General features: G+C 57.6%; 1 protein-coding gene across 1 annotated transcript in view; it reads right to left on the bottom strand.

Annotated features, from left to right (window-relative positions):
- Positions 1-829: 829 nt before the first annotated feature.
- The window catches only part of DRC3 (dynein regulatory complex subunit 3), a 56,655-nt gene continuing 29,951 nt past the window's right edge, over positions 830-27,533 (bottom strand). The window contains exons 6-14 of the mRNA XM_066255542.1: positions 23,634-23,780; positions 21,414-21,533; positions 20,651-20,763; positions 19,201-19,375; positions 13,575-13,706; positions 10,368-10,438; positions 8,777-8,900; positions 1,676-1,807; positions 830-1,074 (exon numbers count right to left, since the gene is read on the bottom strand). Coding sequence (XP_066111639.1) covers positions 961-1,074; positions 1,676-1,807; positions 8,777-8,900; positions 10,368-10,438; positions 13,575-13,706; positions 19,201-19,375; positions 20,651-20,763; positions 21,414-21,533; positions 23,634-23,780 — 1,128 coding nt within the window. The 3' untranslated portion in view covers positions 830-960. The remainder of the gene's footprint in view (positions 1,075-1,675; positions 1,808-8,776; positions 8,901-10,367; positions 10,439-13,574; positions 13,707-19,200; positions 19,376-20,650; positions 20,764-21,413; positions 21,534-23,633; positions 23,781-27,533) is intronic.

Here is a 27,533-nt window from a genome sequence, read left to right on the forward strand (position 1 = left end):
GCAGAGCGACGCCCCCTGGTGGGTGTGCCGGGTGGATCCCGGTCGGGCGCATGCGGGAGTCTGTCTGACTGTCTCTCCCCATTTCCAGCTTCAGAAAAATACAAAAAAAAAAAAAAGAGACAATACGTATTTCTGGGTTAAAAGCCTGGCAGGCCGGGGCAAGGCAACCTGACACACGCCTGTGTCCCGCTTGGGGAGCCCCGAGCACCCCCCGACCCGGCTCCTTGCCCAGTGCTGGACAGCAGGTGCGGTGTGTGGTGCGGGGCCCACTGAGGAGGGGGCTGGAGAGCCTGGGTTCTGGCGGCAAAATGGCGTCACTTCCGTTCGTGGGCGCTGGCCTGGGCCAGGTGCTCCTCTGTACTTTCCACGCAAGTTCCCTGCACCCCCGGGCTGTGCTCGGAGAAGGCGCTGTCCCCTCCCCACTGCGCAGAAGTGACGTGGGGTACCCCGCCTGGGCTCCTAACCCCCGGGGGGTCTTCGGGTGCTTGTGGCCACGCTCACAGACGCAGACCTGCAGCCTGGGCCTCGGCACTGCTCTGCTGCAGCCCCAGAGAGGAGGGCTCAGCCCACGCCAGCGCCGTGGCCTGAGGCCAGCAGCCTGCCAGGCGCACGGGAGGAGACTGCCCAGCTGTCCAGGCCACGGCCGGGTCTGGCCCACGGGCTGCGCCCGGGGGCTGCTCTCAGTAGACCGCTGACTGCTGTCTCGGCGTCTCTCCCCCACTCAACGTGTGTGTCAGATTCTGGTTCCTTCTCTGAGAACGGGGAGACGGTGACACACGAGTTCCTTTATTTTTCTCTACATTCGGGGGTCTTCCCAGGGGCGGTGGGAGGAGGATATTTGGGGGTTACGGGTGGAGAAACCCCCAGGGACTCGCCTCCGAGGCAGCCAGTGAGTCGGGCTCTCCTGGTCAGAGCCGAGCGCCGTGTCTTCAGAAGGAGCCGCCCGGAGCCAGCGCGGCCCTAATCTATGAAATCGCTGCTCTCAAGGTTGTCCAGGTCGCTCTGCACGTGGTCGATGTATTGGTTGATCTCCTTCACACGCTTGCGGTTCCGCGTGACCTCATCCCGGTGAATCTGAGGGGAGACCAGAGCCCGGGGTCCCGGGTCAGATCATCACTCACCACCTGTCACTGAGTCTGGCTCTGGGGGGGGGGGGGAGGGGAAGGGGAGTCCTCTGAGTTCTGCCCAGAGTTACGTTTCTCCTTTACATCCGAGTCTCCTGAGTCCCGTCTTCTCTGTGTGTTTGAGGGAAGAGCTAGAAACATGAAGCCATGGGTTTTCACATCTGGTCGGGCAGCACGGAGTCCTCAGGGTAGAATTCTACAACCCTTATTTCCTTTTTTTTTTTAGATTTTATTGATTTTAGAGAGGAGAGAGAGAGGGAGGGAGAGAGAGAGAGGGAGGGAGAGGGAGAGAGAGTGTGGTGTGGGAGAATGGGCGGGAAGCATCAACTTATAGCTGCTTCTGGTATGTGCCTTGACCAGGCAAGCCCAGGGTTTGGAACCGGCGACCTCAGTGTTCCAGGTCAGCACACCACCCACTGCGCCACCGCCTGGTCAGGCCACGTTCTTATTTCTTAACCCACAAGTCTGTGCCCCCAGGGAGGAGTCCCAGTCTCCCCCTGGCTGGCACCTGGAGGGGCCGTGCAGCCTGCTGGGCAGTTGCCGTCCCTCACCTTGTCCACCAGCTGGGTGCACCAGGAGTTGACCCTGGTCACCAGCTCGTCTTCTCGGTTGTCGATCTTCAGGAGGTGGATGTCATGCGACGCCCCGACGGCGTTCACGATTGTGTCTTTGTCCACAAAGAGCTGGTGAACGGAGATCAGAGGAGGAAGGTCAGAGGAGCAAGGGTGTCCCGTTCTTCCCTGAGCACAGCCACTGAGCTCAAGAGGAGGGACCACCTCCCCGAGAGTCCCCCGGCTGGTGGAGGCCGTGCTGCGTGGGCAGCTGACCGGCGCCCAGCCGAGCGCCCGCTGAGTGTGAGCGCACTTTCCCACGGCTCACCTAGTGACAGCCCTCCCCGCCCTGAGCAGCACGAGCATTACAAGAAAGGTCAGCCGGGGTGTTGACCACAGTCCTCGTTGGCAGCTTGTTCTCTCCCAGGAGAAGGCCAGTGGCTGCCCCAGGGGTGACCTCACTCGGGACACCGGCTGTCACTACACTTCTCTCTCAGTTGCCCTCAAGTCTGCATTGCCTGGACCCTCGCAGGCCGGGTGGGAGGTGTGAGGCTGTCCCGGGGTCTTGAGGCAGCTCTGAGGACAGGAGGCCCTGCCCACAGCTGGGCGCTCAGGCCAGGCCTGCTTCTCCACTGCCCACAGATGGGCGCTGAGGCCAGGCCTGCTTCTCCACTGCCCACAGATGGGCGCTGAGGCCAGGCCTGCTTCTCCACTGCCGCCGGGGAACCAGAGCAAATTGCCCACAGATGGGCGCTCAGGCCAGGCCTGCTTCTCCACTGCCGCCGGGGAACCAAAGCAAACCTTGTGTTGCCCTCGGCTCTCCTGCTGCCTGCGTTCCTGACCGTGTTTTCTGCCTTGTAAGAAGCTGTTGGGAACAACCATTCCCTACCAGGCCCGGCTGGTTCTGGGTGTTTGCAATGTGGCTGTTGTGTGTCTGGCACAGTTGACGATCAGGTGGGATCGTTTCCCAGAGCGGTGAGGGCTGTGGAGGCACTGAGCAGGCAGCGGCTTCTGCTGCACAGGGCGGCTCCCGACCTCGCCAGGGAGCCCGACGCCCGAGGGCTCTACATCTCTGCAGAGGGAGCTGCAGTGGACCCACCCCGGCTTTGCTCTTTTAGCTTAATAGTCTCAAAGTACGTCCTGTGGAATCTTTAGATGTTTATATCTCTGAAAAAAGAAAGAAAGGGAAAGGAAGGGAAGTGAAGGAAGAAAGGAAAGAAAGGAAGGAAGGAAGGAAGGGAAAGAAAGAGAGAGAGAGAAAGAAAGAAAGAAAGAAAGAAAGAAAGAAAGAAAGAAAGAAAGAAAGAAAGAAAGAAAGAAAAGAGAAAGAAGGAAGAGGGAAGGAGGGAGGGAGAGAGGGAAAGAGGGAAGGAGGGAGGGAGTCTGCACACCCTAAGTCCCTGTCCTTCCTGGGTTTCACAATGCACAAAGCATTTTTCTACAGATAACTCTGGGAAACCCTGTGGGTGGAAAAAAACTCATCCTTTTTCTCTGTTTTTCAACTTATTTGCCCCCAGGCTTCCTTTCAGAGTAATACCTGCTACTACCCTATGGGATGCTGGGTTTCCACAGAATCCCCTGTGGGAATCAGGCTGGCTGACGTGGGGAATGGGCAGTCTGGGGGACCAAGTCGCACTGTCACATAGGAGAAATGACAAGAAGTCATTAAGTTCTTCCTTGGCATAGACGGTCCCAGGCCAGGCTCTCAGAAGGGTTCAGAGACATGCACAGCCTGCCTGCCTGTGAGCCTCGGCTTGCCCCGAGTGGTTGTGACAGCTATTTCAAAATAACCACAACACTGACCCATCACAAAAAAGGTCCTCATTCCTCATTTTTATTTTATTTTATTTATTTATTTTTAGCAAGAGAGAGAAAGAGAGGGACAGATGGGAAGGGAAAAAGATGAGAACCATCAACTCGTAGTTGCAGCACCTTAGTTCATCGATTGCTTCTCATATGTGCCTTGACGGTGGGGGGGGGGCTACAGCAGAGACAGTGACCCCTTGCTCAAGCCAGCGACCTTGGGCTCAAACCAGCGACCTTGGGGTCATGTCCATGATCCCACGCTCAAGCCAGCGACCCTGCGCTCAAGCTGGTAAGCCCATGCTCAAGCTGGCGACCTTGGGGTTTTGAGCCTGGGTTCTCGGTGTCCCAGGTTGACACTCTATTCACTGTGCCACTGCCTGGTCAGGCTCATTCCTCATTTTTAAAAGTGGGTTACAGCTGACCTCCTAAGCCAAGCAGAGAAATCATCCCCCAAAGTTTGAATAAGGAGAAGACAGCTTCGGAAACTGGGAAGTGGAGTCTGCTTGGAATGGATGAGGTAAGAATTGGTTATGAAAAACTGTGACATTTGTAAAATGCAAACAAAAGGAATTTGGTTTAAATTTAAAAATGATTTTAAAATGCAAGTTTCAAGCCTGGCCTGCGGCGGCACAGTGGCAGAGGTCACCGGTTCAAAACCCTGGGCTTGCCTGGTCAAGGCATGTACAGCAACCAACCAATGAACAGCTCGAGTGAAGCAACTACTTTTCGGCCTCCAACCCTTCCTCTCTCTTTGTAAAATCAATAAATAAAATCTTTTAAAAAAATAAAAAGCAAGTTTCAAGGTGTTTCTGGTGACCCAGAATGGTGGCCATGTCAGAGTGCCTTCAAAGGGCGGAGTGTTCTAGACGCCCCTTCCATTTCTGCAGGTTGGAGCCCTGGGGCAGAGGCAGGGGTATGCAGAGCTCTTGAGGAGTGGCAGCCACGCCAGGCTCAGAGCCACCCCACCCTGTTCTGTGGGCCTTATGGGCGCAAAGACACATTTGTTTTAAAGCCCCTTCTTGTGGTGGGGGCAGGGCTTTGGGCACAGCTGGTGACCTCCCCCCCAGGACCACTGAGATGCCGGGGGCTTAAGGATTTGTTGCCCCACGCCCATGTGGGATGACATCATTCTGCCAACCCACCCCGGGCACCTGCTAACACTGCAGCCCCTCCGCCGCAGAGCAGTGAGCAGAGGTCCTGCCCCACCGATCCCGGCTTGTCCAAAGGGGTAGTGACCTGTGCTGCCAGCCCCCCTTCCACAGCGGTGCCAGTAGGTCCCAGCCTCCCTATCCAGACGTTGCTGACTCGTGTCACACCCACTGTCAGCAGACTCTGAGGGCTCACAGTCCAGTGGCCCGGGCCCAGGCTCCGATCTGCCCTTGCAGCTGGATGTCCGTGTGGACGTTCAGAGACCTGGGGAGCCTGTCTGGCCTCCTGCGCCTCCTAAACGGGGCGGTGGCTCATCGCAGCTCCATGCTGCTCTGCCCTCAGCTCTGCTGGAGTGGAGTAGCAGTGTGCTCACCGCCCCACCGACCTTGCCACGGCAGCGGTGCTGGCCAGTGCCGCTCAGGGCCGCCCCTCACTGCCCGCCCCGGGCTCTCTCCTCGCACCTGAATGTTTGGCTCTCCCTCCAAAGTGGTGACAGGCTTGAAAATACAGCCCCAGCCCCAAGTGTGGCACGGTCTGGCCACAGTTGCTCAGCTGCAGCGAGTTTCACACAGAGAGCCGCCTCGGTGTGACTTCTTATCACGATATGCTCGATAATTACGTCCCGGAAGCTGGGGCTTTCACCCAGGCCTGTTCCCTCCCCGAGCCTCCCACCTGGCCACAGGCTCAGCAGACGTTCTGTCTGTGTTTGAATCCCAACTCGACCACTTAGATGCTCTGTGTCTTAGGGGGGCCAGTCTCACCTCTCTGCCTCAGTTTCCTTATCTGTCAAGTAGGATGTGACTGTGTTGATGTGCAGATTAGAAGAGCGGATGTGGGTCCAGTGCCTCCCAGACAGCTGGCCCTCGGGAGGCCCGCAGGAACTGTCTGCTGTCTGGGTCATCACTATGTTCCAGTCACGGCATGCTCTTTTCCCCTGGGGACAGCAACGCCACGCTGTGTGGCTTAACTCTAAGGAGACGTGGACGGCGGCAAAGGTCCCTGCAATGTCTCCCACTGCAACTGCAGACATTCCCGACAGGACGGAGGCTCACACCGGCCGCAGAGGGAAAGACGTCCAGCCGGCCTCAGCAGGACAGCACTTGACACCACGCTGCGAGGGAGCTCAAGGAGCCCCTCAGCTCAGAGGTAGAGCCCTGTGACCACAGCGCCCGGGGTCACGGGCACACCCGGAACACCAGCTTGTAGTCTGCGGCGGGGGCACAGGGCCAGCTCTGCAGCCCACAGTATCTCTCAGACTAGTCCGAGTCCAGACTCTGGTCCTCACGAGCGGCGCCATCTTGGGCAGTTTACCAAACTCTGTTGAGGCCCAGGCGTACCCAGTTTTCCCGTCTGTCAACTGGGGTGGTAACAGCCCTGCCTGTGTGGGGGCCTTGGGTGGACTGAGATTGTGTGTGAGCATACGGCTTCACATCCTGGACCGTGTGAGCCCTCAGTGGGCAGAGCTCACATTGCCAGCCCGCTGGGGTCGGCCCCCTCCCAGTCAGCAGGTGTTGAGTGTTCCTGGGAACCCAGAAACAGGTGTAAGACGGTGCCAGGCAGAGCCACCCTGACCAGAGAGAGGGCTGGCCACTGGAAGCCCCAGCCTCGTCTGCTTGTCAACTGCTGGCCTTCACGCCATCTTTCTGTGTGCCCAGTCATTGGGTAGGGTGCCTGCCGGGTATCACAGACCAGGGAGCCGTGCCATGGAGGAACTCCACCCACCTCTCCACGGTCCCTTTGGGGTGTGCCAGAGGGGCCTTTGGGTGGCCTTACTTCAGGGCTGGGGGGAGACGGCATCTCTCCGTGACTGGACAACAACTTTTAGTGGCTGTTTAGGGACGGCAGGCTGGTGACACAGTGGCCCTGCCTCCACTGCTATGCTGGGTGTCCGTCTCAGCAGAGCAGGCTGTGAGAGTTGGGGACCGCTGGTCTCGGTGCCTGCAGGAGGTGGCCCACACCTGGTCATGGAACTGCTGGCCCCTTAGCTGCGCTGTGCACTGTTGCCACCAGCACTGGGGAGCTACCTAGTGGTAAAGGGGCCATCGCCACCTTTCATGTATGTGGTGTAAATAGTCACATAAATAAAGCAACAGAAGCAACATAGCTTGAAACTATGTCAAGGGGTGTGACGGTGACAACCAAGGTTTGCGACACACGGTGGATTTTCAGGAGGTGGGGAGGGGAGGCTGCAAGGAGCTGCCGTTTGAGGTGAGAGCTGATGACAGGAGAAGCCAAACACACAGATACCCAGGAAAGGGCACATCTGCCGGGCATGACACCATCCGGATGGAGCAAGCCTGGGCATTTGGGGTGGCTCAGCGGCTAGGGCCGAGGGGAGGCCGCTGGGGCAGCAGGCCCAGCCAGAGGGTGTGCAGGAGCCGGGTCACAAGCTTACTCTAAGGGTCACGGGAAGCCAGTAGAGGGTGTCATGCAGAAGCACCAACTGCTGCGGTTGGTTTTCAGGGGCTCTTTCTGGCTTCCGTGTGGAGAGCAGTAAGGGGTCCAGGGGTCCGTGCACAGGCCCATGGTGGCTTGATGTGGTGACAACGTGGAGGGGGAGAGAAGCGGAGGGACTGTAACAGGAATGAGCCGAGAGGGGGTGAAGGGCTCCTGACACCATCGGGCCTGGGCTCCCACACTGGGGTCTGTGGCCCTTCCCTGAGACGTGACACGCTGCTGCTGCTGCTAGGGCCCAGTGCGGGAGATCGGGGACCCGGGGACCTGGGGGTGAGGCCGACCCTGTGGGTCCGTGACCATCAGCACCAGTACCTCCGGTGGAAAGTGAGACGGCATCTGGCTGGCTCAGAAAGGTGCTGGGTGGTTCCCCACACCCCAGCAGTGCTTCTCGTCATACAGACGCAGGGTGAACAAGAAAGACCTTAGGGGAAATGTCTGACCTTAGCTTCTATTTGTAACGGCCTCTCCTAGAAAGTACCGGCAAACCCCCCAGAAACGAGCTTTTGGAAACCAGCCTGTTTTCAGGTAGTTGAGATGAATCTAATTATCATGAGCTCCTCTTTAGTTGAGCCTCACAGAGTGCCACCCCCACAGCAGGTGTTTGTTTTGTTAGCCGATTTCATCTGCCTACCACACTGCAATGGCGGTTATTGTCCCCTTTTACAGATGAGGACACTGAGGCCCCTGCAGGTTTTTAGGCTCCCTGGAGCGGTGGAGCTGGGCCTGGCCGGCTGCTCACCATGGCCCCGCCCCATCCCGCCCCTCTTGCCTCACTCTCACCATGGCCCCGCCCCATCCCGCCCCTCTCACCTCACTCTCTCACCATGGCCCCGCCCCAGCCCCGCCCCTCTCACCTCACTCTCTCACCATGGCCCCGCCCCAGCCCCGCCCCTCTCACCTCACTCTCTCACCATGGCCCCGCCCCAGCCCCGCCCCTCTCACCTCACTCTCTCACCATGGCCCCGCCCCAGCCTGCCCCTCTCACCTCACTCGCCATGGCCCCGCCCCCAGCGCCGCCCCTCACCTCACTCTCACCATGGCCCCGCCCCAACCCCGCCCCTTCACTTCACTCTCACCATGGCCCCGCCCCATCCCCACCCCTTCACCTCACTCCCACCATGGCCCCCCCTCCACGTCACTCGCTATGGCCCCGCCCCCAACCCCTCCCCTCTCACCTCACTCTCACCATGGCCCCGCCCCAGCCCCTCACCTCACTCACTCACCATGGCCCCGCCCCAGCCCCGCCCCTTCACCTCACTCTCACCATGGCCCCGCCCCAGCCTGCCCCTCCTCCCACCTCACTCACCATGGCCCCGCCCCAGCCCCGCCCCTTCACTTCACTCTCACCATGGCCCCGCCCCATCCCCACCCCTTCACCTCACTCTCACCATGGCCCCGCCCCAGCCTGCCCCTCACCTCACTCACTCACCATGGCCCCGCCCCAGCCCCGCCCCTTCACTTCACTCTCACCATGGCCCCGCCCCATCCCCACGCCTTCACCTCACTCTCACCATGGCCCCGCCCCTCCACGTCACTCGCTATGGCCCCGCCCCTTCACCTCACTCTCACCATGGCCCCGCCCCAGCCCCTCACCTCACTCACTCACCATGGCCCCGCCCCAGCCCCGCCCCTTCACCTCACTCTCACCATGGCCCCGCCCCAGCCCGCCCCTCCTCCCACCTCACTCACCACTCGCACGTCGTCGGGCAGGTCCTCATCCAGCTCGCCCTTCACGATCTTCTCCAGGGTGTTGATGGAGATCTCCAAGAGCTTCTCGTGGTGGTGGTTCTCCAGGTCCCGGCACTGAGCCATCGTGCCGCTGAGAGTTAAGCGAAAGGCCCGGGGTGGAGCGGCCTCCCTGTCCTACAGGCTGGTCCTTTCCGCTGGATGAGATCAGACTCTCAAGGGCCAAAAGGCACACTCGGAGCTGCCAGTGCCTGGCTGCCTGCATGGCCGTCAACCCGTGAGCACCTGACCCCAGGGCCATCCTGACTGCCCCCACCCCATACACACACCTGCTTATCACGGGCCCTTGGCCCTGGGCTCCCCATTGTCCACTTCTCTCCTGAATGGACTGAAGGCTAAGACCAGGCCCCCTGCTCTAGCGCTTTCTCCCCACAGCAGCCAGAGTGGACACCCCGGAAGCAGGACCCATCCCTCTGGTGCTGACGGTATCGATTGCATCCTAAGGGCCTCCTTCTGGACCCATAAATCTCTGACTCTCCTCAGGACATTTGCATAGGCTGCCTCCTCTGTCTGCTCTGTTCTCCCCACAATTCCACCTGGCTCTCTGCCCACCCTCAGGTCTTCACCATGTGGGCGCTCCCTCAGGGAGGCTGCCGGCCCCGCCTCTGGGTCAGCTGCTACTCATTGCCTCTCTGACCTCTGTATCCCCTTGGGACTACTGGCTCAGGAGGGCAGGGCCAGGGATTACTCCTGGGGTGGAGCACAGCAGTTTTCCCCACACATGACAGGGCTCTGGGGTGGCAGAAGAGGCTGGTCATACCCCAGACGTAGGCTCCCCGCCCAGAAATTTAACCTGCCCTGCTCACTGTGAATAATTTGTCAGTGTCTTCAACGTGGAGGTTGTGCCAGCCCCTGGGCAGGTACACCTGCAACACAGTGGGCGGGTGCGGGTTCTGGGGTGTGGTCTCCCCTAGTGTCACACATTCCAGAACAGACCTTTCAGGACTTCTATTGGAAACAAAACCTCCTTTCCCCCCAGACCTCCCCAACTGCCCCCGAAGAGCAGCCCTGCAGGGGTTAACCGGAACACAGCTGTCTCGGAGAGACTCCCTCAGAGCCAGGGAGCATTCTCTGAGCACTCAAAGTGGTTGCCCAGTTTCCATCCTTTGAAGGGAAGCTTTCTTCTTAGTGGAAAACAACAACAACAAAAAAAAACCCGGGAGATTTTACATTCCTCTAATTTCAAAAGTAGAGAATCGCAGGCAGCAGGATCCTGTGATGAATTTAGTGTCATCTTGGGGGTATAGACAGGTGTCTCCCTGTTACTATCTCTGCCGACATGTTAAGGCAGTAGTGGAGGGGGCAGGCATTGGGCCGCACGGTGGTCTCCTGGAAGGGAATCCCACTTGTACCCTGTTCAGTTTGTGGTGAAGCGTTACCCTCCCCAGCTGTTTGTTTACAAGCGGCCACCATCCCCCCTAACAACCCCCTGGAGGCAGGGGGAGCAGCGGTGTGGGTCAGCGTAACCCCACAGGCCCGGCCGCCACCCCCCACCCTCCCAGAAAAGGAAGGTCAGTCACACAGGAAAGGATATAGGCTTTGGACATTTTCAGTAAAGAGCCCCACCAAGTCGATGATGTTCCTTTCAAACAGGTTGATTGTCTCCTAGAAATGATCAAGAACAGTGAGCGTGACCGGGCCTGGCCTCAGAGCAAAAGGCACTCCTTAGGACTTAGCCGGAACCGCAAATCACAGACCTTCAAGATGGGGACCAGCCACCGTGGCCTTCCTGGTAGGTGTTTATGAATGGATCCTACTCCTCCCTCCTCCCCTCTGCCCCACAGCGCTGTTCCTCCCTGGCCATTTCTGTCGCTCAGCACCCCTGGGACGTTTAATGGGATGCTTTCTCAGGCCTTTGCCTGCTCCCTGTGCCAGGTGCACCTGTCCTGGTTTTAACTGCCCCCAGCCCGTACACACACACACACACACACACACACACGGCTCTTCCCCGTCAGTGTGTAACTCTGGGAATGTCACTGAGCCGTCCTGGGCCTCAGCTCCCTACCCTCCTCTGTGAATGAGGCTGCAGCACCTTATCTCATGGAGTTGCTGCGAAGCTTAAACAGGTTACTGCACACAAAGTGCTTTGCAGGGGGCCTGGTAGAGAGCAAACCCTCAGTAATCCTGTGCAGGATCCCAGACCATCGGTGCCCTGGAGGAACCCCCGCATTGCGCTTCCCAGTGCTTAGCAAGACAGACACGGGGCCTGACTGGGACTTAATGTTGACTGAGGGGACAACGGAGGGTGATGCGTGGTGACGCCGTGAGCCCCAGGACGGCCACGTCCACGGGGCACCACGGACCCCAGGACGCAGGGAGCCTACGTGAGCCTGGGGGTGGGGGTGGTCTGCAGGCTGAGCCAGTTGTCCTTATTCCAGATGCCTGTGAACACGGTTGTAATGAATAAATTAGGGTCACTGAGACGCGTGGCTGCACCTGCAGCCTTTGGGCGCTGTGCGCAGGTGTGCCGATGCCATGAGTGTCACTGTGCACGGGCTCTGGGGATTGGCGTGTTCTGAAGAGGGGGTGGCCCTGACCGAAAAGGTCGGAGCCGCGGCCCACACTCCCCGGAGGCAGGCCCGGTGCTGCCTTCTGCAGTGCGCGCGCTTTCCACAGCGCTGAGCACCCGCCCCTGTGACCGGGAAACCTGTCTGGTGTCTGCGGTGTCACCCGACATGTGAGGACTCGGTCAGGGGCTATCTCTTGGCCCAGCCGGCCGTGGCAGCATCCAGGGAGGCTCGATTGGTCCTAGCACCTCAGACGCCCGGACTCGCCTGTCACTCTGGTCGCTGAGGGATTTCCGACAGCAGCCTTCTCATTTCCACGCTGAGTGTGGAAGGGCAGGCTCCTCGCATCACCAGCAACTGCAAGCTGAGACGCAGAGATTTGTTTCATCCCCGAATGGAGGCTTGTGGGAGGGGACACCTTGTTTTTGTTTTAGCACCTGGACAGCTCCTTGTCTGATAAAAAGTCCTCTCCTGCCCTGGCTGGTTGGCTCAGTGGTAGAGCGTCGGCCTGGCATGCAGAAGTCCCGGGTTTGATTCCCGGCCAGGGCACACAGGAGAAGCGCCCATCTGCTTCTCCACCCCTCCCCCTCTCCTTCCTCTCTGTCTCCCTCTTCCTCCCGCAGCTGAGGCTCCATTGGAGCAAAGTTGGCCCGGGCGCTGAGGATGGCTCTGTGGCCTCTGCCTCAGGTGCTAGAGTGGCTCTGGTTGCAACAGAGCGACGCCCCAGATGGGCAGAGCATCGCCCCCTGGTGGGCATGCCGGGTGGATCCCAGCGGGCGCATGCGGGAGTCTGTCTGACTGCCTCCCCGTTTCTGGCTTCAGAAAAATACAAAAAACAAACAAACAAACAAAAAAACAGCTCTTGGTGTCATTGATCTTTTGTATTTTTTCTAACTTCTATGTCATTTATTTCTAGTCTGATCTTTATTGTTTCCTTCCTTCTACTTCCTCTGGGCTTTGTTTGCGGCTCTTTCTCTAGTTCTTCTAGGTGCAGAGTTAGGTTGTTATTTGCATTTTTCTTTCTTTCTTTTTTTTTTTTTTTTTTTTTTTTTTTTTTTTGTACTTTTCTGAAGCTGGAAACGGGGAGAGACAGTCAGACAGACTCCCGCATGCGCCCGACCGGGATCCACCCGGCACGCCCACCAGGGGTGACACTCTGCCCACCAGGGGGCGATGCTCTGCCCCTCCGGTGCGTCGCTCTGCTGAGACCAGAGCCACTCTAGGGCCTGGGGCAGAGGCCAAGGAGCCATCCCCAGCGCCCGGGCCATCTTTGCTCCAATGGAGCCTTGGCTGCGGGAGGGGAAGAGAGAGACAGAGAGGAAGGAGGGGGTGGGGGTGGAGAAGCAAATGGGCGCTTCTCCTATGTGCCCTGGCCGGGAATCGAACCCGGGTCCCCCGCACGCCAGGCCGACGCTCTACCGCTGAGCCAACCAGCCAGGGCCTGCATTTTTCTTGCTTTTTAAGGTATTCCTGTAATGCTCTGAACTTCCCTCTCAGGACTGCGTTAGCTGTGTCCCATAGATTTCGTGTTGTATGCTCATTTTCCTTTGTTTCAAGGGAATTTTTTATTTCTTCCTTGATCTTGTCGTTAACCCATTTGTTATTTAATAACATGCTATTCAGCCTCTAAGTTTAAATGTTTTTCATTTAAACCTGGCGCGGGCTGTGCCCAGTGTCTCCAGCAGGGGTGTGCCCCAGGGGGGCTCTGGCGTGACTGTGGCTTTGCCGCTGCGTCCCCAGGTTCTCTCCCGGTGACCTGGCAGGGCCCCCCCTTCCGCCCTGTGCCCAGGGGACCCCGCCTCACCCACCTCCAGCTGCGTCCCCAGGTTCTCTCCCGGTGACCTGGCAGGGCCCTCCCTTCCGCCCTGTGCCCAGGGGACCCCGCCTCACCCACCGACCTGGCAGGGCCCTCCCTCCCGCCCTGTGCCCAGGGGACCCCGCCTCACCCACCTCCAGCTGCGTCCCCAGGTTCTCTCCCGGTGACCTGGCAGGGCCCCCCCTTCCGCCCTGTGCCCAGGGGACCCCGCCTCACCCACCTCCAGCTGCGTCCCCAGGTTCTCTCCCAGTGACCTGGCAGGGCCCTCCCTTCCGCCCTGTGCCCAGGGGACCCCGCCTCACCCACCGACCTGGCAGGGCCCTCCCTTCCGCCCTGTGCCCAGGGGACCCCGCCTCACCCACCGACCTGGCAGGGCCCTCCCTCCCGCCCTGTGCCCAGGGGACCCCGCCTCACCCACCTCCAGCTGCTCCACCAGCTGCATCTCCAGGGTGGTGAGCTCGCCGGACAGCTCAGTGATGGCCTCGCTGTGTTCCACTATCTTCATCTCGACCTTGGTCAGCTCAGACTCCTCGCGGATGGCACTCAGACACTGGGGACAGAGATGCCTGTGCTTTAGGGACCCACAGCTGCGTGTGACTCGTTCGTGACGGGAGACAGTTCGGTTCTGTGGGTGAGAACTTGGACTCGGGGTTCGCGCCGCCCAGGCTCAGCACTCAGCTGTGCCCCCGGCCTGCTCTGTGGGTCTGTGGGAGCTAACGACCCGCTCCATGCCTCCAGGCGGCGAGAGCAGATGCTGACATTTGCTGGCGAGTGAGGAACCCTGTCACTCGACGGCTTGGGTTTTTACTAGAGGAGGTCGTCTGGGCAGTAGGAGCCCTGGTTGCACAAGCAGGTGGAGCTGAATTCGAATCCTCTCTGAGTCACTTCTTAGACGTATGACCCTGACCGAGTCCTTCCCATTCTCTGAGCTTCCCTTCCCTCATGCAGAGGGGGAGAGAGGCGGTGCTTCCCCATGTCCTGGGGACTCGGCAGTGCATGTGAGTGAGGTCTTGGCTCGTGGTAGGCTGACTAGTCAAGGCTCCGATAGAGGGCCCGTAGCAGACACGGGCAAGGAGAGACACGGGACGTGAGACAGTCCAGTCTGAGGAGACCAGTTAGACCCACACACAGCTCCAGGGAGCCAGTGGATGCGAGAAGGAAACACTGCTGGACTGCCTGAGTGGGGGGTGCTCCCAGGCTGGAGGCGCCCCGGGGTCTCTCTGAGCGCAGCACGAAATACCAGCCGTTCACTAGCCAAGGGCCTGGGTACTTGGCCACCGGATACCATGTCAGCCAATATTTGGTATTAGTCGTGAAGGAAGAGTAACCGGACAGGAGGACCCGGGGAGAGGAGGTGAATGACATTTATAATAATGGCTGTCCCATCTGGACACAAATTCAGGTTCAATTCCTACCTCACACCCTACATAGAAAGTAAATTCCTGACAGAACAAAGATTTAAATGTAAAAAAAAGTCATAACAGTACTGGAAAAAAAAATATTGGGAGATTTTAAATAAACAGTCTCAGAGTGGAGAACTCCTCTCTAAGTATGACCAGCAGAAAAGATTGATAAATTCTAGCACATAGCCTGACCAGGCAGTGGTGCAGTGGATGGAGCGTCGGACTGAGATGCGGAGGACCCAGGTTCGAGACCCCAGGATAGCCAGCTTGAGTGCGGGCTCATCTGGTTTGAGCAAAAAAGCTCACTAGCATGGACTCAAGGTCGCTGGCTCGAGCAGGGGGTTGCTCCGTCTGCTGAAGGCCCGCAGTCAAGACACATATGAGAGAGCGGTCCATGAGCAACTAAGGTGTCGCAACGAAAGACTGATGATTGATGCTTCTCATCTCTCTCTGTTCCTGTCTGTTTGTCCCTATCTGTCCCTCTGTCTGACTCTCTCTCTGTCTCTGTTAAAAAAAAAAATTGTAATACGGTGAATGTAAAAGCCCGTAGTAGACAAAATGAGAAGAGAAACGACAAACTGGGAAAAATATTTGCAACTTATTTCACTGACACAGGGCTGATTTCTTAACCTATAAAGTGCTCTTAAAAAGTAATACTTAAAAAAAAAAAGAAAAAGAGAGGTAGAGATATAGATAGAAACACCAAATAGAAAAATGGTATGCCTGACCAGGCGGTGGCGCAGTGGATAGGGTGTTGGACTGGGACACGGAGGACCCAGGTTTGAAACCCCAAGGTCACTGGCTTGAGCACGGGCTCACCAGCTTTAGCGTGGGGTCGTTGGCTTGAAGCCCAAGGTCGCTGGCTTGAGCAAGGGTCACTCAATCTGCTGTAGCCCCCTGGTCAAGGCACATATGAGAAAGCAATCAATGAACAAATAAGGTGCTGCAACAAAGAATTGATCCTTCTTATCTCTCTCCCTTCCTGTCTGTCCCTATCTGTCCCTCTCTCTGTCTCTGTCACAAAAAAACAAAAACCAAAAAACAAAACAACAACAACAAAAAACCGAGTAAGGACAGATTATTATGAGACTAGTTCACAAATACAAAATATAAATGTTTGTCAAACACATGACGCTCACCTACACTTAAGAGAAAATAAATATAGGCCTGATCTGTGGTGGCACAGTGGATAGAGCATCAACCTGGAACGCTGAGGTTGCCAGATCAAAACCCTGGGCTTGTCCGGTGAAGGCACACACGGGAGTTGATGCTCCCTGCTCCTCTCCCTTCTCTCTCTCTCTCTCTCTCTCTCTCTCTCTCTCTGTCTCTCCCCCCCACCTAAAATGAATAACTAAAAAAAAAAATTTTTTTTAAAGAGAAAACAAGTATTTACTTAAGTGTAACAAGTCAGCCAAGAGGAGAACGCTTGCTGACAGGCGGACAAGGGGGTGGGTAGGGCTACAGCAGGGTCCGCCTCTGCGAGGGCAGCGGGCAGTGGCTGGGGAAGCAGCAGGGCATAGCGCCCCCCCAGGACTTCATCCCGAAGGCCACACTTGCACCAAAGTTCTCAGCGCAACTCTTGAAAGAGCAAGAGATTGGAAAAAACCTGATGGTCTACCAATAGGAACTGGCTTAAAAAAGTATGGCTCACCCATGCAATGAGATAGTTTACAACTATTAAGAACATGAAGCGCCTGACCAGGTGCTGGCGCAGTGCATAGAGCGCCGGACTGGGATGCGGAGGACCCAGGTTCGAGACCCTGAGGTCGCCAGCTTGAGCACGGGCTCATCTGGTTTGAGCAAAAAAAAAAAAAAAAAGCTCACCAGCTTGAGCCCAAGGTTGCTGGCTCAAGCAAGGGGTTACTCGGTCTGCTGAAGGCCCGCCGTCAAAGCATATACGAAAGAGCAATCAATGAACAACTAAGGTGTTGCAACACGCAATGAAAAAACTAATGATTGATGCTTCTCATCTCTCCGTTCCTGTCTGTCTGTCCCTGTCTATCCCTCTCTCTGACTCTCTGTCTCTGTAAAAAAAAAAAAAAAAAAAAAAAAAAGAACATGAACAACTCAAGTTTTAGAAGGATCTCCAGGCCCTGGCTGGGCCGGCTCAGTGGACAGAGCGTCATCCTGGCATGCCACAGTTGTGGGTTCGATCCCTGGTCAGGGCACGTACCAGAAGCAACCAATGAGCACACATGAAACGGAACAGCTAAGCGGAACAAGGAGTTGATGCTTCTCTCCTCCTCCCCTCCACCCTCCAATCAATGAGGGAAAAGAAAGAAATGTCAGCAAGGATGTGCCAGACAGACAGGGGGTGGGGGTGGGTGGGACTGCAGATGTGGCCTGTCCTGTCCAGAGGGGACAATGACCACTCTGACCCTGATGACAACTTCCTCCAGAGAAGCAGGCAACCATAATTTTTCTCTGAAATCTTTCCATGTTTAATGTCAGTAGGATGTTCAAAATGTTTTAAAGCCCTCTGCAAACCAAACAAAATACACATGTGAGCCGAATGTATTCCTCGGCTGGCCGGCAGGGTTGACCTCCAGGCTGGACACACAACACCCCTCCCGGCAATGCAGGTCTGTCTGGGAGGCAGGCTAAGGAGACCAGGGGGGGTGGGGGGGCGGGGGGAGGGCTGGGAAGCATTCTAGAGACTATCACCAGCCCCGCTACTCCTGAACTGGCCTCATTGAGGGACTTTGCTCTACTTGAAACCAAGAGTTCTCAACCAGGGGTGTCTTTATGGGCTCCTTGGAGCCCCTGATGCTGCCAGCAAGTGTCCACCTACTCAGTGTGTGCGTGACAGGTTTTGTTTGTTTGTTTTTTTAACAGAGACAAAGAGTCAGAGGGATAGATAGGGACAGACAGACAGGAACAGAGAGATGAGAAGCATCAATCATTAGTGTTTTATTTTATTTTTTTTACAGAGACAGAGAGTCAGACAGACAGGGAGAGACAGGAACGGAGATGAGAAGCATCAATCATTAGTTTTTCTTTTTTTCTTTTTAAAAATTTTTTTTAATTTATTCATTTTAGAGAGGAGAGAGAGAGAGGAGAGAGAGAGACGGGGGGGGGGGCGGGAGGAGCTGGAAGCATCAACTCCCATATGTGCCTTGACTACGCAAGCCCAGGGTTTCGAACCGGCGACCTCAGCATTTCCAGGTCAACGCTTTATCCACTGCGCCACCAACAGGTCAGGCAATCATTAGTTTTTTATTGCGCGTTGCAACACCTTAGATGTTCATTGATTGCTTTCTCACATGTGCCTTGACCGTGGGCCTTCAGCAGACCGAGTAACCCCTTGCTCGAGCCAGCGACCTTGGGTCCAAGCTGGTGAGCTTTTGCTCAAACCAGATGAGCCCGCACTCAAGCTGGCAACCTTGGGGTCTCGAACCTGGGTCCTCTGCATCCCAGTCGGATGCTCTATCCACTGCGTCACTGCCTGGGCAGGCGAGACAGTTTTTTAAGGAGAAAGAAGGTCCGTAGCTTTCCTTAAGAGTCTCGAAAGGGCCTGACCAGGCGGTGGCGCAGTGGATAGAACGTTGGACTGGGATGCGGAAGACCCAGGTTCGAGACCCTGAGGTTGCCAGCTTGAGCATGGGCTCATCTGGTTTGAGCAAAAAGCTCACCAGCTTGAGCCCAAGGTCGCTGGCTCCAGCAAGGGGTTACTCGGTCTGCTGAAGGCCCACGGTCAAGGCACATATGAGAGAGCAATCAATGAACAATTAAGGTGTCGCAATGCGCAACGAAAAACTAATGATTGATGCTTCTCATCTCTCTGTTCCTGTCTGTCTGTCCTTGTCTATCCCTCTCCCTGACTCTCTCTCTCTCTCTCTGTAAAAAAAAAAAAAAAAAAGAGTCTTGGAAGGTCTCTGCCTTAGAACAGCTTAGGAACTGGTCTTTCAAAGGAACGCTAACTGAGGACACAAGCCCCATCGGTGTGCAGAGAGGCCTGGGTCAGGCTGGTCCTGCAGGCCCTCCCTGGGTGGGCCATCACATCCTTCCTCCATCACCCCCCCCCCCCCCCCCCCGTAGCTGGAGTTGATCTGCCTCTGGAAAGCCCCCCAGGCTTCCTGGGCCCCCTGCAGGTGAGAGCTGACTTTCCCGGCAGAGAGGGGCCTGGGTCTGCACCCCTCAGCAGAAGGGCGCTGTCTGAGGACCACAGGCAGCGTGGTTCCCTCCTGCTTCCCAGAGCCGGGCACCGAGCAGGGCTCAGAGCGTGTCTGCTAAAGGGATGAGGGAACAGAGGAGGGGTAGCAGCCATCGCCGTTGTAACAGCAGTGGTAACAATAAGACCCCTTGAATAGTAATGACGATGTTACCTTGAACCCCAAGGATGTTTCAGGGGAAGCAGACCACGGGCTCCATGTGTGGCTCAGCCCTGGTGGGTGGGCGGGTGGGCGGGCGGAGGAGCTGTGGTTTGTGGAACGAGCAGAAGGCTGTGCCCTGGCTCAGCCACTGAGCTGTGTGGGCTTCGGCAAATGGAGACAGGACCGTGGGCCTGAGGAGTCGTCCGAGGGACAGGGGCAGCAGCCCCTCTGGTGGGGCCAGGCCCACAGCCGGGCCAGCACCGGGAGCAGGAGGCCAGGGCGGGACGGGGGTGGGGGGCGGGGCCTGGGCAGGCGGGGCAGGGCCTACCAGCCAGTGCTGCTCTTCAAAGGCGGCAACCCTTTGCCTGCCCTGCGCCTGGTTCTCCTGGACAGCCTCCTGGACACACTCATTGAAGGTGTCCAGCTCCGCTTTCCACTTGGCATGCTCTTTCAGTCCATACTCGAAGATGTTCAGACAGATGATGACAAATCTGTCCTTGTAGGTGAGTGGCCGTTAAGGAAGCTGGAGGTGGTTTCGGGGTACCAGTTGGTGGGAGAGGCTGCCTCACAGCGTGGGTGGTTGAGATCTGAAGGATAAGGTGATGATGCGGGGGTGCCCCCCCCCCAGCCTGAGGGAGGCAGGGACACAACCTGACTCAGGGAAGAGGACGGGGGCCACGGGAGGGGGCGACAGAACAGACTCTTCTACAGGAGAGACTCCTGGTGGACCTGCAGGGGCCAGGGAGGGGCTGGGGGCCCCCAGGGAGCGGCCCAAAGCAGCAGTGTGTGTTTTTGTCTCCGTTGTGTTGTCTAGAGGGCACCTTTGTTGAGGGTCTGTCCTCAGGTGCTGCGGACGGGGGATCGCAGAGATAGGAGGACCAGGGGCTCGAAGCAGAGAGATCCAGGTTCAAGTCTGGCTTCTGCTGCTGCTTCTCCCTGGCAAGCGACTTCCCCTCCCTGGGCCTCGGGTCCCTCGCCTGCCCCTGAGGGCAGGCCACCTAGCAGGCCGGTGGCAGAGCGGGCGGAATCCTGGCCCCAGTGGGCAGGGGTCTGACCCAGAACCCTGCTCTCACCTTCTGCTCAGCCCCACACCCGGCTGTCCCTTCCCCCACTCTTTTCAGAATGCTGGGTTTTTAGAAAGTGAGCTTTTTCTTTTTTTTCTTTTTTCCTACTTGGAGAGGGTGCCACAGACCTGCTCTGTGCCCTGCTGCTGTCTTCGCACTGTCAGACCAGGGGCCCCTCAGTTCTATCCAGAGTCCCTCTGCTTACAGTGTAAGTCACCCTGGCCGACCACCCTGGTCAAGGGCCTTGATGACAAAAGGCCGGCCACCTCCGGCGGGCCGTGGCCAATCGGGGTGAGAGTCCAGGCTATTAGCCCCACAGACTAGGGACTGAATCCCAGTTCTTAAGTGTGTGACCTTGGACAAGTCAACCTCCAAGGGAAGCTTCCCCAAGTACCAATGTGACTGCAGAGCAGCACCCGCCTAGTGGGAAGGGGGCGGGAACATGACAAACACCGGACAAGCACACGCAGGAAACGGGAGATACGGCTGAGGGTCAGATCCTGTCTGTGACAGCCCGCTTGTCAGGCCTGTGGCCCCAGGCCGTGCTGACCAACCTCAGAGTGTCCCCCGTGCGGCACAGCTGACCTTGCTCTGAAGGGGAGGCGTCACCCCCCAGGGTCTCAGTGAGGGTTGGGGAGACCGGCCCCAGCGGGCGGGCGGTGTCAGGGGGCCCAGGCTTGGCCTGAGGGGGCAGCCGGGAACTTGGAAGGATATGCCTCGAGCAGCTCGCCCACGCCGTCCAGGGAGGCCAGCTTGCTGCCCTCCGCGTCCTCGGCGTACATGCTGTCGAACAGGAAGGAGCCGTTCAGGTGCTCCACGAAGGCGGCCTGTGGTCACAAGCACAGCAGCGCTCGGGTGACCGCAGGGCCTGCACTCGGGCACCGGGGGCTGGTGAGGACGGCGAGGCCAGGAGGTCGTGCCGGGCCGAGGGCCTGGTGCCCCAGCAGGTCCAGGGCATAGTGCTGAGGGCTCACTGGCTCAGTCTGGCAGGAGGAAGGTGTGGGGGCTCTGGCGTAGGGGATCCAGGACCATGCAGAATGGGGGCTCGAACCTGCCCCGCGGCCCTGAGACCCACCCTGGGGTTCAAGAACGGGGTGCCCTGACAGGCTGTTCCAGCAGCCCCCCAGCCCAGCCCTGACAGGATGTTCCAGCAGCCCCCCCGGCCCAGCCCTGTGAAGGAGGCAAGGCAGGGGGCGTCCGGGTTGAGGGAGTGCTGGCCCCGGGGCAGGTGGTGGGCAGAACCAGGCGGGCACCTGGCCCTGTGCCCTGTGGAGGGAGCACGGTCAGAGTCTGCATGCCTCATCAGAGCCAGGCCACGGGTGCACGGAGTCTATTTTTAATCTAAAGGCAGGCTTTCAGGGGCCTGGGCACTGCTGCCCTTTGATGAACTGACCGATGACCTGGGGCCAGCAATCTGGAGCCCAGCAGGGCAGGGCAAGAGAGGTGGGGAGTGGAGCTCCTGGGGGGGGGTGCAGACCCTGTGGTGCTCCAGCTCCTCCCTCTGGGCCTGCTCCTCCTCCAGCCGGGCCTGGATCAGCGCCTCCCGGTGCTTCAGCTCGTCGATGCTGTACTGGTGTTTGGCCTCCGCCAGCCCTTTCTGATGGGGAACGGGAAGGGCATTGTTATTGTTACCAGGAGACACTGGGTCCCGCCACGCTAGCCTCTGCCCGCTGGCGGTGCCCCGAGGGTGTGTGGGTGTGTGGATGAGAAAGGCCCGCTGCCTCACAGCCCTGAGACAGAGGAGAGAAAAACTGGCCGGAGCAAGGAAGACACTGAGGAAGTGGCTGAGCCACAGGCTGGATGAGCTGGGCAGTTAACTGACCCCCACCTGGAAGCACCAGACCTAAGCGTCCAATGGCCTTGTGCTTCCTGGCTGCCCCGAGGGCACTGACAGCCGACCCTGTCCCAGATGGACCGTGGTCCTCCCCGAGTCCTGCCGAGGTGAGCAGCCCCCTCCCCGGCCCAGCCGGCCAGCACCCAAAGCAGGGACCCTGGGGCATCCTGGACTCCCCCGCCTGCTCAGACCCGGGCTGTGCCCAGGACAGTCCGTGCTGCCTCCTCATGGCCTCTCTGATCCGTCACACCACCTCTCGCTGGTACCCCCACCTCAACTTCCTAGCTGGCCTCCCCTGGGCACCTGTCCCTTCTACTCTGTCCACCTCTCCCTACCAAGCAACTAGAGCAACTGCTAAATGCAGACCTGACCTGACCGGTCCCTCGCTTGCCCTGTGTGGCCCCCTCTCGGGCGCCGGGGGATGACAAGCTCCGGCTGTGGCCCGCAGGTTCTGTCTGCCTGCCTGCCCCCCACCCGCTCCTCTCCAACGCTCTGAGCTCCCGTCACTGCTGCTCACAGTGCTGCCTCCTGACCCAGGGCCTTTGCATGTGCTCTGCCTGCCACCTCACCCCAGTCGGCTTCTGCCCACCCTGTGGATCCCATCTCAGAACCGCTTCCCTTGGGGAAGCCACCCCTCACCAGCCACGCCCATCCTGCACACGTACCTCCGCCGTGTTCCTCTCTCCTGGCGTTTTCTAATCATCTGTCTCCCTCCCCAGTGTGCTGGCTCCCTGAAGGGAGGCAGGGGCTCCCTGCCTTCTGTCCAATGCAGAGCCTGCACTGCCCTCCACAGCCTGAGCTGTCTGAGGTCAGCCCCACTGTCCAACCAAACGTGACGTCAGGACGCACGTCTGAGTAGCTTTTATGCCTTAGCATGGGGCCTTGGCTGCAAAGAGCTTTTACAGCAGGAGTAGAAATCCCTCTCAAGATCTCTTGCTCTTGTTGAGATGTACGCTTACATTGTTCCTTTACCTATTCGTACTTTGATAGATAAGTTTAAGTTGGTAAAAATCTCTAGTATCCGAGCCCTGGCCAGTTGGCTCAGTGGTAGAGCGTTGGCCCGGTGTATGGAAGTCCCAGGTTCAATTCCTGGCCAGGGCACACAGGAGAAGCACCCAGCTGCTTCTCCACCCCTCCCCCTCTCCTTCCTCTCTGTCTCTCTCTTCCCCTCCCGCAGCCAAGGCTCCATTGGAGTAAAGTTGGCCCGGGTGCTGAGGATGGCTCCATGGCCTCTACCTCAGGCGCTAGAATGGCTCTGGTCGCAGCAAAGCATCGCCCCCTGGTGGGCGTGCCGGGTGGATCCTGGTTGGGTGCATGTGGGAGTCTGTCTGACTGCCTCCCTGCTTCTCATTTCGGAAAAATTAAAAAAAGAAAAATCTCTAGTATCTGGCCTCTCCACTGATCTCCGTTCCCACAGCCCCGTTGCGAGTGAGGCCACCACCTCCTCCCTGTCCTCCTCTCTCTGGACTGTGGTCCCTGCCTCCCCACCCCCCTCCTCTCCGTCTGCTCCTCTCTTCCCCACAGCAGTCACCAGACCCCTGACCTTCTGAACACATCGTGAATTCTGCTGAAGACTGCTCAGGGATCTCCTGGGCTGCCCTCTGCAACAGGACAAGGTCCAGGCCCCACCACGGTCCTGCTGCCTGTCTCTCCCCACCCCCGAGCTCACAGCCCCTGTCCATCCTCTGTGCTCGACTGAGGGGAGAGCCGGCCCTCAGGAACAGCCCAGGACCTCAACTTAAAAGGGGCCGCCGGGAGCTAGCAAGGAGCTGCCCTTCCTCCCTGCCTCAGCAGCCCTTTCCAGGAGCCCAGAGACCTGCAGACGCTCTCCCAGAGCAGGGAGACCCAGAGGGGGACACTTGCCACGTGGTCGTCAATACGCCGGAAGTCCAGGTACACGAGGTCGGGCAGGTAGGCGCAGACGAACATCTTGTAATCCTCTGCCCTGGCCATGGGGTTCCCGGACAGGCTGAGTGCCCGCAGGCCCTTGAACCGCCGCAGGTAGATGATCTGGGGGGCAGAGGGGGGAAGGTCAAGGGCGTCCCGTGGGGGGGGGTGCCCCAGGCTGGGTGATTGTACCCACAAGGCCTTTGGTCAGGCTGGGGCTTTGCGAAGAATCGGCAGACTCGGGTTCGAACTCTAGCCGTGGGACAAGTTCCCTAATGTCTCTGAGCCTCGGTTTTCTCATCTATAACGTGGAGGTGAGGATGTTACGTGCTGTTGTGTGTGTTGTAAGCAGCTGTGAGATGCACGTAGGGGGCGCCTGACACGGACTCGGTAGGTGGGACTGGCCTTGCCATCCTCACTGGTGGTCGCTCAGAGCAGGCGTGTCTTTTACAACGGCCGAGCCCTGTGGGGAAGGCCCAAGCCTCTCGAAGTAGACGGAACTCAGTGTACAGTTAACCTTGAATTAACTGGATAACATTCCACTCACTGCCATTTATTTTTCCTATGCTCTATCTTTACTAAAATTGGAGGAGTGGGGAGTCACCACCAGGGTGACACGGGAGGCGCTGTGCTTCACAGAGGCTGCGTTTCTCACAAATTGACGATTCGTAGCCCCCCCCAGCGTCGAGCACGTCCGTTGGCACCAATATCCCAACCATGTGCTCATCGTGTCTCTGGGTCACATTCAGAGTATTTCAAATTGTATTATTATTATCATATTTGTTATGGTGGTCTGTGGCCAGTGATGATTATTTTTTTTTTAAGAGAGGGAGAGGCAGGGAGGGAGGGAGATGAGAAGCATCAGCTCATAATTGCGGCACCTTAGTTGTTCATTGATGGTTTCTCATGAGCCTTGACCCGGGGGCTCCAGCTGAGCCAGTGACCCTGTGCTCAAGCCAGCGACTTTGGGGTCATGTGGATGATCCTGCGCTCAAGCCAGCAACCCCTTGCGCAAGCTGGCTAGCCCACGCTGAAGTTGTTGACCTTGGGGTTTTGAACCCAGGACCTCAGTGTTCCTGGTCAACACTGTATCCACTGTACCCCTACCTGTTAGGCGAGAATTTTTTTTTTGTATTTTTCTGAAGTTGGAAACGGGGAGGCAGTCAGACAGACTCCCGCATGAGCCTGACCAGGATCCACCCGGCACGCCCACCAGGGGGCGATGCTCTGCCCCTCCGGGGCACCGCTCTGTTGTGACCAGAGCCAGTCTAGCGCCTGGGGCAGAGGCCATGGAGCCATCCTCAGCGCCTGGGCCAACTTTGCTCCAATGAAGCCTTGGCTGCGGGAGGGGAAGAGAGAGACAGAGAGGAAGGAGGAGGGGGGGTGGAGAAGCAGATGGGCGCTTCTCCTGTGTGCCCTGGCCGGGAATCGCACCCGGGACTCCTGCACACCAGGCCGACGCTCTACCACTGAGCCAACCGGCCAGGGCCTTTTTTTTTTTTAATTCAGTGAGAGGAGGGGAGGCAGAGTCAGACTCCCACATGTGCTGGGACCAGAATCCACCCGGCAAGCCCACTAGGGGGCGATGCTCTGCCCATCTGAGGCGTTGCTCTGTTGCTTGGCAACCAAGCTATTTTAGCACCTGAGGCGGAGGCCATGGAGCCATCCCCAGCGCCCAGAGGCCAACTGGCTCCAAACCAGCCATGGCTGCAGGAAAGGAAGAGGGAGACAGAGAGTAGGGGGAGGGGTGGAGAAGCAGATGGGCTTCTTCTGTACGCCCTGAGCAGGAATCAAACCCGGGACATCCACATGCTGGGCCGAAGCTCTGCCACTGAGCCAGCCGGCCAGGGCCAAGAATATTTTTAAGTAAATACAATAATTACATTTTTTGGTTAAGTACTATAAAACAATAAAGATGGGAGAAATCATAGAGAAAATAAGAGGGAGGACCTTTGCAGGTCTCTGAGACCGAGGAAGCCAGTTACACAGGGCAGGGGAGACTGCATTCCCAGAAGCGGAAGGGACAGGACTTGAGGCGAGATTGGAAACAATGTCAGGGTTGATTCATGTAAGATACGGGTCAAGGCTGCAGCCAAGAGTGTGGATTTTGTTCTAAGGACAATGGAAGCCCTTGGAGTTTTAAGTGTGTGTGGGGGGTGGGGAGATAGAATGTGATTTGATTTTTAAGAGCTCTCCCAGTGAAATTCCGTTTTTCATCTTTTAGATTGTTAAAGAGAGAATGGCTTGATAACAAAGCACGTTGTGGGAGGTGAGTTGGAAACAGGCCTTCTCCTCCTCATCGCTGCGGGTTTGTAAATAGTTTCATTTTTACAGATAACGATTGGGCAAGACCCATCAGCATAAAAAAATGCATGTGCCCACCAGACCCCACAAGTCCACCTCTAGGAATTAATCTTTTTTTTTTTTTGTATTTTTCCGAAGCTACAAATGGGGAGGCAGTCAGATAGACTCCCACATGCGCCCGACGGGGATCCACCCGGTACGCCCACCAGGGGGCGACGCTCTGCCCACCAGGGGGCGATGCTCTGCCCATCCTGGGCGTCGCTCTGTTGTGACCAGAGCCACTCTAGCGCCTGGGGCAGAGGCCAAGGAGCCATCCCCAGCGCCCGGGCCATCTTTGCTCCAATGGAGCCTTGGCTGCGGGAGGGGAAGAGAGAGACAGAGAGGAAGGAGGGGGGGGGTGGAGAAGCAGATGGGCGCTTCTCCTGTGTGCCCTGGCTGGGAATCGAACCCGGGACTTCTGCACGCCAGGCCAACGCTCTACCACTGAGCCAACCGGCCAGGGCCAGAATTAATCTTGCACACAGACTCATCCAGGTGCAAAGTCAGGCCTGTTCAAGGACACCCCTCACAGCCTGTGCGTAACCATGTCCACCTAGGGGGCACTGGAAAAATACATCATGCTGCGTCTAGGCAGTGGAGGGGGTCCAGCAATGGGGCACTGATGACTTGGAGGGAGAGGGATGGCCGAACGCGGGCGCCGAGAGACGCGGCGGGCGTCTGGAACGTCTCAGCGCGATGCCAGGAAAGACCCCTGCAACGGAGCAGCAGCTGGGGGCTCTGGCCGGGGAAACAGGGACGGGGCCGGGAGTGAGAGGACCTCTTGCTTTTAATGCAGAATGAGCAGGTACTGAAATTGCCCAGTGGTCGGCAAACTCATTAGTCAACAGAGCCAAACATCAACAGTACGACTGAAATTCCTTTTGAGAGCCAAATTTTTTGAACTTAAACTATATAGGTAGGTACATTGTTATTAACTTAATTTAGGGTTCTCCTAAGCTGGCCTTTGCGCCCGCACTCAAGAGGCCAAAGAGCCGCATGTGGCTCACGAGCCACGGTTTGCTGACCACTGCCCTAGTCGATAATAACAAGAGAGTGTAAGTATAATTAGGTGTCAGATACATAGTGTTGGGGACCGCAAGCTGACAGGGTCTTTGCAGTTTAGATTTTTGGGAGACAGAGCTGTGGGGGGCTGGCAGTAAGCCGACAGTCTGCCCACCCACCCACCTCACTTGCTTGCTTAAGTTGCCAACGGCTAAGTTTTTCTCCACACCTCCATGTTAGCTGTGATGCTGGATTCTTTCCACTTGTCCTGTCCCCCCTGTCCCTCGGAGACTGGAGGCAGTTTTCTTTTTATCCTTTGTTTTGTGACGTTAAAATGTTCTGTATGGTGGGGGGTTTTCTGCACTTGGGAGAATTCTTAGGTTGCCTTGGTAGCTTGACTTTGTATCAGAGATTTCTTTGATTTGCTACTGACCTTACTCTGCCTTTAAATAAAGTGGTTTTGGGGTGGAGACTCGTTCTTGCAAGCTATGGGTGTCCTCCAGATCCCATCTTTTTTCTCTCTGAGTTTAT

The sequence above is a fragment of the Saccopteryx bilineata genome, chromosome 2 (genome assembly GCF_036850765.1).
Source record: "Saccopteryx bilineata isolate mSacBil1 chromosome 2, mSacBil1_pri_phased_curated, whole genome shotgun sequence".
NCBI lineage: Eukaryota > Metazoa > Chordata > Mammalia > Chiroptera > Emballonuridae > Saccopteryx > Saccopteryx bilineata.